Raw genomic sequence first — 10,897 nt, forward strand, 5'->3', positions numbered from 1 at the left:
CGCCGGCCCCCGGCGCCCCCGCCCCCCCAACCGCGGTCTTTCACCCCCGCGCGGTTACGAAAGCGCGACCCCCTCCCCCCCGGGGCTATAAAGCGGCCGCGCGGCCCCCGCGGCGCGCTCGCCTCCCTGGCTCCCGCGCGCCCGGACGCCGCGGCCGGCCTGCGCGCATCTCGGGTGGTGAGCGGCGGGCGGCGGCCGGGCGGGGGCGGCGGCGGCAGGGGGCGGGCGGGCCGGGCTGTCCGGCGCTCACCGCGCGCGGTTCCCGCAGGGCGGACTCGGGCGAGATGGAGTGGGTGTGGGCGCTCGTGCTGCTGGCGGCGCTGGGCAGCGCCCGGGCGGAGCGCGACTGCCGGGTGAGCAGCTTCCGAGTCAAGGAGAACTTCGACAAGGCTCGCGTAGGTATCGGCGCGGGGGCCCCGGGGGTCGCCGGGCCCCCGCCTTCTCCACTCCCGGCGGCCGGCAGCGCGGACACCCAACCTGTCCCCATCTTCGCCGCAGTTCTCCGGGACCTGGTACGCCATGGCCAAGAAAGACCCCGAGGGCCTCTTTCTGCAGGACAACATCATCGCCGAGTTCTCCGTGGACGAGAGTGGCCAGATGAGTGCCACGGCCAAGGGCCGAGTCCGTCTTCTGAAGTCAGTAGCCTTCGGGCGGCAGAGCCCTTTGCACTGCAGGGTCCCCCTGGCTGAGCGCCAAACTCTCACCGGGGAGGGAAGGGAGCAGCGGGTGCGGTGGAGGGAGGTAGCGCGTGGCCAGGCCTGGCTCAGGATCCCCTTGGCTTTTGCAGTAACTGGGACGTGTGCGCAGACATGGTGGGCACCTTCACAGACACTGAGGACCCTGCCAAGTTCAAGATGAAGTACTGGGGCGTAGCATCCTTTCTCCAGAAAGGAAGTGAGTAGTCAGCTCGGTGGGACTGTCTCAGGGGCTGGAGGGCATACCTGGCTAAAGCGCTCGGTTTCTTCTCTAGTGGCACCCTTGGAAAGAAGCAGGACCCCTCAGCAGGGCCTGAGGTTAAGGGGGTGAGATTGGGACTAGCTTGGGCCCCTCTGTGCTTCCACCCCTTCCCTCAGCTCAAAAACTTGGCCCAACATTAAAAGGACCTTTGAGCTTGTCAAGTGGACTCCTCCTGCTATTTTCCTGTTGAGCCTCTGTGCCAGACAGAGTGTGTAGCCTTCTCTGTGCTTAGAGCTCCCACCTCTCCAAGACCCAACCCACATCACCCCTCAACCTGGTTTTGCATTTCCTTTGTTTTTTTGGGCTAAATTCCTGAGACAGCTTGACTACTTGGGGCCCCAGCAGAGGCCTGATCCAAGGACATAGGGAGCCTGCTGGTGCATACAGCGGGCTCACTCCCAGGTGCCCTGCCTGCAGAGGCTGAGATTCCGAGTCAGGCACAGAATCACAGTGTTCGGAGTGGCAATGACCTCTTCCCTTTCTCCCAAGCACCAAAACTCAAATGAGGGTCAGGTTGTTGAGGACTCTCAGAAGAGTATCCTAAAATCTGACCTGATTGTGAGAGCACGTTCTTTCTACTTTATCCCTCATTTCTCCCAAGTTTCAATTCTGGAGTCTACTTGGCATCTGGAGAGTAATGCAAACCAGGGGGGACACATATCATGGGATTGTAGAGATGGAGAGTTAGCCCTGCAAAGGGGATTCAGTATACAGATGAATAAGCTGAGGCCAAGAGAAAGTAGTGCTTTGTGCATGGTCATGCAACAAGTTTAAGAGCCAGTGTCAGAAGCCAAGGGTTCCAACTCCCAGGCCAGGATTAGGTGGCCCTGAACAGCAGGGACTCCTAATACAGACCAACTTTTACAAAGTAAATTGTTTGAGCTCTCCAGTGAGATAGGCTGCAGGGGGTCGTTCAGGGAGTGGAGGTGGGTAGGGGGAGGACTCTCTTAGCTTGGTGATCCAGGTCAGATATGTCCTTATGTAGCCCATCTGCACGTGGAACATGCACCTTGACTCCCTCTAAAGTTGTGTGTTAGATGAAATTGCATTTTTTAAACCAAATTGCATCTTCAGTATTGATTTATATGGTACAGATGGAGATACTGTTTAACAAGGGGAGAAAAGCTTTATCCTTAGAAGTAATGCAAATTATTTCAAGTAATGCAGTGAACCTTCTAAAGTGATTCATTTACTGTAAAAATATAGGTTCCAGAAAAATCAATACCAGGGGGCACAAGATTACTAATATTTAGAAAGTGTAAACACATCATGCTCTGGTGAATTCTGAGAGGCACTTCATAAAGGACTAGGATTCTCTTGGTAATTGGTTTGGGGAGGGTGGGAGAGCATCCAATGAGGAGGTAGGATTTTGCCTCCTCCTCCCCCTACCAAACCAGATTATTTCTGCTTTTACCTCTTGTACATTGAGATTCTCTTTAGTATTTCACTTGGAGAGAAAACAACATTAAAGTATTGAAAGAGATTGCTACAGATGTTGAGTAAAATAACTACAACATGGAAAGCTTAAGGATAAATTCTGTGTTACATTACCTTTCAGAAAAGAAGCAGTGCATCTCGTGGTTGAGCATGCAGGGTTAGAGTTAAATTGCCTGAGTTCAAATGCTAATGCAACCTACTACCTGTGGGACCTTGGATATGTTCCTTATCCTCCTGCCCTGGTTTCCTGATCTGCAAAACGAGGCAATCATAGCACCAAACTCATGGAGTCAGTCATCTTAAGAGGATGCAGTTGAGTTAGCACGCAAAAGCATTTGGAATAGTGCCAGCAACATACATTCTCTGTGAGTGGGTGATGTTATTACTGCTTAGTTATCTCCCCAGTCATAAAATAATACCTTTAGCTTCTGGGTTCAGGATGGGAGGACCCACAGAGGCTATCAGCCTCAAGTCCCTCATTTTACAAGTAAAGAAAATGAGGTCCAACTGAGAGCAGTGACTTGCTCAGGGATACAAGCTGATTAGTAGCACTTAGTGACACCTCTTTGCTCAGGGGATATAAAAGGGTGTGAACCATCCCTCCGTTTTCCAGGTCTCCCATAAACTGTATGATTGGTACCTGCCTGTGTTTTACATGCTTTCTTGGGTGGGGGGGTGAGGGGTTACAAACTGCTTACATTCCTCATGTTGATTTCTTTCTTCCTTGACGGTGGTCTGGCATTAAATGCTGACTTGGTCAGGAGGATTTGAAGGCCTCAGAGAATAGCCATCAATCTTGGTCTGCATTTCACCAAATATGTTTAAAATGAGGCACAAATATGCAGACAAAATAACTCAGGAACAAATGCTCCTTACATTTGCTGTCAAATTATTTTAAAATTAAATGTAAGAAATCTCTACAGTTGAGTATCAGGTTTCAGTGTCAGACTCTGGCATGGCTTCTGCCCCAGCCCTGGGCGTGCTCTGCACCATCCTCCCTCTGCCCCAGCTCCAGCAGCAGTGAGCGGGAAGTCTCAGGTGTTCATTCAGGACACCACCATCAGCCTTGGTGGAATACAGGCTTCACCATTGACTAGCCTCTCTGAACTTTGATTTCCTTTGCTGTGAAATGGGGATAAAGAACAGTCTCCATTTCATAATATTGCGAGGACGATTAAGAAAATGCATGAGAAATGCATAATAAGGGCTCAACATACATTAGCCATGATCATCATTGCTCTGGGCCCTCCCAGAAAGACCCGGACAAAGACTCTCCTTTGTCCATCTTCCAGATAAAGTCTCATTCTGCTGGGAAAAGGGCCGTTGTCAGGCTGAACTAAGAATGCAGGCCTGATTTGTCTACGTCCCTGGACCACTTATATCTAGATTAGCCAGGGCGCTTGTTAAAAATGTGGATTTGTGGGCCTAACCCAGACTTCCTGAATCAGAAATGCTTGGAGTGGGGCCTCAGAGCCTACATTTTTAGTATGATTGCTGCACCATGAAACTTGAGAGCCACAGCCCTAGATAACTCAATCCAAAGGGCTATCTCAGCTTCCTTGGGTCTCAAGGCCTCAGACTCCACTCACTTTGTCAGGGCCTATGGAGGTGTTTTGGGCAAATAGTCAGAAGCCACATCATACCCACTGTGTGGCTTGGCTGGACTCTTAGACCTGAGAACTGCAGTGAGCATGTCACCTGGGTTTGTCACTTCAGAGGCTTGTGGGACACAGGTGTAGCACACTGAAGGGACATGTGCCAGGCACACTGCAGTGAGTGTCAGCTTTTTAAGGGAACCAGGTCACCAGAGAGAGCTCCCTCCACCGAGTGTTTTCTTTGCTTATTTGACTTGCAGTCAAAACCTCTGAACTGGTCTGTGTGGATACAGGGTAGACGCAGCTGCAACATAACCCCGCTTCCTGGGCTGGTAGAGGGGAGTAGGGGCTCCCAGTCATACAGCCTTGATCCTTCTGTGTACAGAAATGTTTGGGGGTATTTGGCCATCCAGGGAGACCCACCCAGCTGCTGGGAGTGAGGAGCGTGGAAGACCGAGCTCAGTTTTTTGAGCAGTGCTCAGAAAGTTCATCTCTTGCCTTGGGAGGAGAGTCTGGTAAAGATTTATAGTCTCCGTCTTTGAACAATTTAGCCAGAAAGAGCCTGGAGATAAATCAAACCAACCTAGTCCTTCTTGTAAAGTCAAGAACAGTAGTCAGTTTTCCTAATCCAAGCATTGAGAATTACTTAGCTCCTATGTCAGAATTCACATTCTGGCAACAATTCTGGAAATAAGTGTTAAGCTGCAGATTTGCTGAGCTAATAGCTGCCTTGATCATGAATAGGGGTAACATTTCAAAGGAGAACGCTCTTGTGTCTGAGGGGTGGGCTGCTGGGGCACCTGTGACTGATGCCATGAGACCCATACCAGGGAGGAAAGGACTTCATTGGCCAGGAAGAGGACTCTGCCCAGATGCTCTGGACATGTAAGGGGAGCTGGCGGTTAGGTTGCAACCCAGCAGGCAGCCCGTGGTTTCTGTTTCTGGCCTGCCTGCCGAATAACTGCATGGCGGCTGCTTGAGCAGTCATATGTCTGGGCGCTCCCACCCTGGCCTCTGACACTGTCCTCGTGGGAAACCCTGGGAGGTGCAGGGGTGACTCATTCTTCCTCCTGGTGGGCCTGGAGGGAGCTGAAGAGGACTCCACCAGTCACTCCGTGCAGCTCTACTGCAAGCCGAGGCCGGCACACTGGGGTTCTCAGAGCCACGAGGCACACCCAGGACTGACTTGGGGTGAGCATGAGAGACCTCCCTGAATGCTCTAATGCTGGGGGTCCAGGCTCCTCCACATTCCTCATGGAACCCGACACAGAGCAGCAACCATCACTTGCTTCATGACCAGGGTGTGAAATGGAGACACAAAGGCTTTTTCTCATTTCTTTCCTCTCTTATCCCAATTTGCTTACTGCCTGGAGGCAGTGTGGTGTAGAGGTTAGGTGTGTGGGATCTAGAGTCAGATTGAATCCCAGTTTAGTCCTGCCCTCTGTGATCCCAGGTGAACTATTTAGTTTCTCTGGGTCTCAGTTCTTCACCTGTGAAATAGGGGTGATAGTGTACACTTTGGGGCTGACCTGAGGAATAACTGGGAAAACACTGGAGGTGTCTACACAGGGACCGGTGGCGCACAGTGAAGTGCTCAGAGAGTCTTAGTCATGGTTATGTGGCAACGAGAATGCTAAATTAAGTGGAGATGTAGCACTTTTTACCAAAAATACAGTATTTGGGAAACCTGAGCATTGTTGTTTCTCTCACATACATTCTCATTAATGTTATTTCCCATTCTGCCTTTGCTGACATTTTTGCCACCTTTGTTTATACGTGCTCTTCATGGCTTACATTCCAGACTTCAGAGTAAATATAATCGAAATTCTTCAAGGGCTCAGCTCCGTCTGTATCAGGGGAGCTCTGAAGAGTTACAAGATGCCGGGTGTGGGCATCTTGTGCCCCTAAGGCAAAAACTAGTCTCTTTTTGTTTCTGCATGGAGAAGTGAGTCAGGTTAGACTAACCTGAAATACAACAACCAGAAATAGAAAAGCCGTGAACCAGATCATCAGAGAGGCGTCCTCAGGGACTGAGAGCAGGAGGAAGGGTTAGTGGGCAGAGTGGGAACTGCCAAAGGTCAGGGCAGGGGACACAGCCTGCTGGTGAGGCTAACTACAAAGGGCTGTCAGCCACCAGCTGCGCAGGCAGGGATATTGCTGGAGGGTGGCTGGGGAAGACAGTGGTACAATGGCCTGTTCTGTGGTTTTGATGGCCCTGCCTTCTCAGTTATTTGGAAAGAAGCAGTCACATTGATTGTCAGGGTGAGAGATCATCATTGAAGTGAATGAGGACCCCCTCCACTCCAGGAGTTTTTCCTTGAAGGAGATCCTTTCTCCTTTTCCCAATTTCATAAAAGCTGTCAGAATTCTCTACAGTGTCTTGCTTCCTAATGAAATAAGCCAGTTTCAGGAAGTCTGATTTCTTGGGCCTGGTAGTGTGTTTCCTTGACACCTGAGCCCACCAAGGGAGGGACATTGGCCCCGTGGCTCTCTGGCTTGCAGATGATGACCACTGGATCATCGACACGGACTATGACACCTATGCCGTGCAGTACTCCTGCCGCCTCCTCAACCTCGATGGCACCTGTGCCGACAGCTACTCCTTCGTGTTTGCCCGCAATCCCAACGGCCTTCCGCCGGAAGTGCAGAAAATCGTGAGGCAGAGGCAGGAGGAGCTGTGCCTGGCCAGGCAGTACAGGCTCATCATGCACAATGGTGAGTGGCTGGGCAGGCCCAGGGCACTGGCTGGCTCTCTCTGAGGGTAGTGGGCAGTGAGCTTGGGCCCGCATACCAGTGAGATGTGCTTCATCTGCATGCAAGGGAAAAAGGGGAGTCTTAGGAGCCCCCTCTGAGTCCAAGTCTTGGCCCTTCTTGACTAGACCTTTCACTGGCCTTATCATGGGGCTGATGCAGAAGGAGTTGGCAAAAGCCTTTTTCCAAAACGCTAGCACTTTTAATTATGTAAAACTGTAGGGGACACTCTCTTCCTTTTTATCTGCTATGTGAGGCCATTTGTGCTCACATGATCTTGCTCCTGGGGCTACATTCCCCAAAAATCCATTTTGATTGAATTAATATTATTTGGGGGATTGAGTGGCCCCAGTGAAGAGCTGGGTGACAAATGTGACCATTGGTGTAAAAGTTAAAGAGAGACATCACCATAGCAAGTTCAAACGGGAATGATTTCAGCAAATGCTCTTTTTTCTAATATGGAACTAAGTAAGCATTACGTTGAAGAGCTGGTTTTCCTCATTTACATTTTTGAGATCTCCTAGAACAGCCATTGAATCTTTTTATGGATACTATCCTTGTCTGATCTTGATTTAAAAATCATTAATGTTCTGGAGGCAAGTGCCCAGTCTATTTTGAAATGACACTCACTCCCATGGAAAACTAGGTTTCAAAATCCAAATAGGGCAATTCTGAGATGTAGAAAAAAGAGAACAAAACTGAATTTTGCTATTGGCCACCTAGCCAGTTGATCCACACTCCACCAAACAGAGAGGAACCCAGACCAAAACCAAAAAATAATATTTGGATGCTTCAGTCTGAGGCAGCCTAAATGCAGGGCTGGTAAAGGATTTCAGCACAGTCAGGCTCCATGCCAAGCCTTCTACTTGCATCAACTCTCTTATTGCTCAGAGACACCTTATGAAGTAGATTTTCTCATTATCCACCTTTAGGAAGGTTCCCACGATCTCCAATAGTTAGCTGAGTTGTATGCAAAGCAAGGTTACTTTGCGACCCCAAAGCCCCTTGTGACACATGACACAGGACACAGTGAACATTGTACAAAACCACTAACAGAGTGGCTGAAGTCAGGCTGACTTGGCCATTTTCTGAAATAGGAGGATGTGCCCCCAACCCTTTGAAATGCATTGAGGCAAATGTAGGGCAAGAACACTATTTCATAAAGCAGATCCTAAGCTCTTGGTCCCCGATTTCCCCCAGAGAAACTCAAAGGTTTTTAGAAACAGCCTTCAGGATGTTTATGAATTACAACTGCGTGTCTAGCCTTAACCTTACAAGAAGCATCTGGAAAAAGCCGAGCCCTAAGGCCATCAGCATTATCACTATCTACATTTAACACTGAATCCATCTTTCTGTCATTAATGGCTTTGTTTTCTATATTTCAGGTTACTGTGATGGCAGATTAGCATGAAACATTTTGTAGGAACAGGAGGATGTCAAGTTTCATTTGAAAACTTCCCATTAACTCAGTCAGCCTTCAAATGTATCTTAGGAGTGTAGTTTGCCCCCCTCACCTCACCTCCCTTCAATATATGTAAAACCTTCCATATGCATAAAAATATGTGTGGGGATAAGTGAATCTGCGCTCAAGTGGATGTCTTTACTAGTTTTCTAAGGAATCATTTGAGGCTTAGGATTTCAGACTTTGATTTATTAAAATATACTCACCTGTTTCCTATGATTTTGGTTTGTATTTGTGTTTGCAGCTGTGAAAGTGACAAGTCCCACAAATGGTCGGGTAGGGCGAACTCTGTATACCAGGAGAGATTCTTTCCTCCCTGCTCCATGTGCCCTTTGGTCTGTTCTGCCTAATCTCCATTAATGACGGTGGCTTTTTCCAACTTCCTGAGAAAAGAGATTCCCCATTAATCCAGGAAGGCTTCAACTACCAGCCTGGCCAAGGCACGGAGGCCAAAACGGGAGGCGAGTGCAGGCCAGGCCAGCGAGCCAAGGCCTCAGTGGGCTGTCGGCCCAGGACGGGGACAATGGTGGGCTCCCTCTGACTGGGAGGTGTGGGTTGGGGTGACCTCTAGGCAACATCCCCAGCCCTTCGTTGACTCTAGCACTTAATTCATTTCTTATTTCAAGTATGGCCAAAGTGCTAAGGAAGAGGAGGCCATGGGCTTCCCAGGGGGAATTGGGAGATGGAAGCCTGTCTGTGGGAGGGCCAAGGTGCCCCCTCCCTGGAGAGCAAGGAAAGGCTGGGGGAAGGAACAGAACACCAGCAGCCCACACCCTGAGCAGTGCCTGGGCGCGCTGATAGCCACATATAAAGCCTTTGCCTTGGTTTACCAGGAGTCCCAGGAGCCGCAGTTTCTCACCTTGAAATCAAGGCTTTGGCACCAGGGAGTCTTGATTTATCAAAATCCAGCTTGGCACATATTAGCTGTGTGATTTGGGGTGCGTTTTATGGTTTCTCTAAGCCTCAGTCTTCTCTTGGGAGACATGGGGAAACAGTATCTGCCTGATGGGCCTCACCAGGGCACTGGTGATGCCTGGCTGACACCCACGGACTGTGTCAGGACGGAGGGAAGTGCGCCTCTCCCTGCATGCAGAGAGCTCTCCTGGGTGCCTGCTTATCACGGGGCCACGGAGGCTCCTGGGTGCCACCTCAGTGCACTTCCTTCTTCCACCAGAGGGTGGAGACAGATGACCGGGTGGGAGGTCTCTGCCTGTCATGGAACAGCGGCGGGCTATCAGAGCTGGCTCTTTAGCTTTTGTTTGACAAGCTGGGAGACCCATTAGATAGCCACACATCACTTCAGAAAACAGTTTAATTGACCAAATCTATTAACTAGAGATGAACAAAAGATCCCTGACCTCTTTTCTCAAGCTTGTGATCACCACAGATCTTACTTCAGAAGCAAGATACTCAAGAAACCCCACAAGCAATGGTGACCACAGGTGCTGGTTTATTTGGCCACAAAGATTTGTTGAGCACCTATTGTGTGCCAGGCCCTGAACTACTGCACATTCCAGCCACTGGCCATTGGTGTGTTCCTGGGTTGGTTCCATATTTTTCTCTCTTTCCTCTCTCCTCTCCCAGGAATATTAAATAAAACCATAGATCTGTAAACATTACCTGATCACTCCCAGCATTGTATCTTCAGGCCCAAGCTCCACATCCCTGCGCCCAGCTGCCTACTCTCCATCTGGATCCCACTGGGGTTTCAAACTCATATGCTCCAAATGAAGCTCTCAGCTGTCCCACCTCCCAGTCTTCTCCTGGCCCTCCCCATTTCTGTTGCTTCCCCTACCAACCAACCACTGTCAGGAATCACCCTTGAATCCTCTCCTTCCCTCACCTTCTACATCCTTTCCTTTGATAGATCATGTGTGCTCTGCCTCCCCAAAGGATGTTCAAGATCATTTCTTAGAGTTCCCCTTTGATGCCCTCCACCTCCCATCTTTCTTTTGGACTTCAGTAGCTACCTAACTGGTCTTCATTTTTGTTCTTGCTCCTTAAAGTCCATTCCCTGCAGAGCAGCCAGAGTAATACTTAAAAAACACCTATCAGGTCTTACCTGTCTCCAATTGCAAACCTTCAGCGGCTACCCATTGAGCACAGAATAAACTCCCTACAATGGCTTCCCAGACCCTCCATAATCCCACCCTGTCGCTTCTCAAGTTTGAATTCCATTCAATTCTCTGGTGGCCTCCTGAAGGGCGCTCCTCTGTCCCAGCATTAAGAGCAGTTCCTAGCGACCCAGTTAACAGCTTGCTTTGCTTTTCTAGTCTTCTTTCTGCCCACAGGTACACTAGGCTCTGCACCAGCCCCATTCCTCTGGATTCACATCATTGGCTCTTCCTGGTGGTTTACCTTTTGGCCCAATTATCACCCCTTGGAAAGGTCTTCCTAGACTACTCCCTACCCATCTAAATTGGCATCACTGTCCTATTTTCTTCATGATGCTAATTCACTCTATAGTGCTGTATTATTTATTGATTTATGCTTAGCTTTTCTCCCCCAATTAGAAGTAAGCTCCATGAGGGCAGGGGCCATGGCTGTCTGGCTCCCTGCTGTATTCCCAGCACCAAGAACACTAGCCACAGCATGTACTTAAGAGGCATCTGACAGTGGATCAGTGAAGGGAATCACTCATGCTCTCATTTGCAAACATTTTGGAGTCATCCTATCTGCTCTCTGATACCATGAC

General features: G+C 49.6%; 1 protein-coding gene across 1 annotated transcript; it reads left to right on the top strand.

The window, feature by feature from the left end:
• Positions 1-57: 57 nt before the first annotated feature.
• Positions 58-8,413, top strand: RBP4 (retinol binding protein 4). The gene is made up of 6 exons (XM_037015636.2): positions 58-177; positions 269-395; positions 499-635; positions 788-894; positions 6,492-6,704; positions 8,126-8,413. Exons 2-6 carry the CDS (start codon positions 285-287, stop codon positions 8,149-8,151), a joined length of 594 nt encoding a protein of 197 aa, XP_036871531.1. The 5' UTR covers positions 58-177; positions 269-284; the 3' UTR covers positions 8,152-8,413.
• The last annotated feature ends 2,484 nt before the right edge of the window (positions 8,414-10,897 follow it).

This window comes from Manis javanica, chromosome 7, assembly GCF_040802235.1.
Source record: "Manis javanica isolate MJ-LG chromosome 7, MJ_LKY, whole genome shotgun sequence".
NCBI lineage: Eukaryota > Metazoa > Chordata > Mammalia > Pholidota > Manidae > Manis > Manis javanica.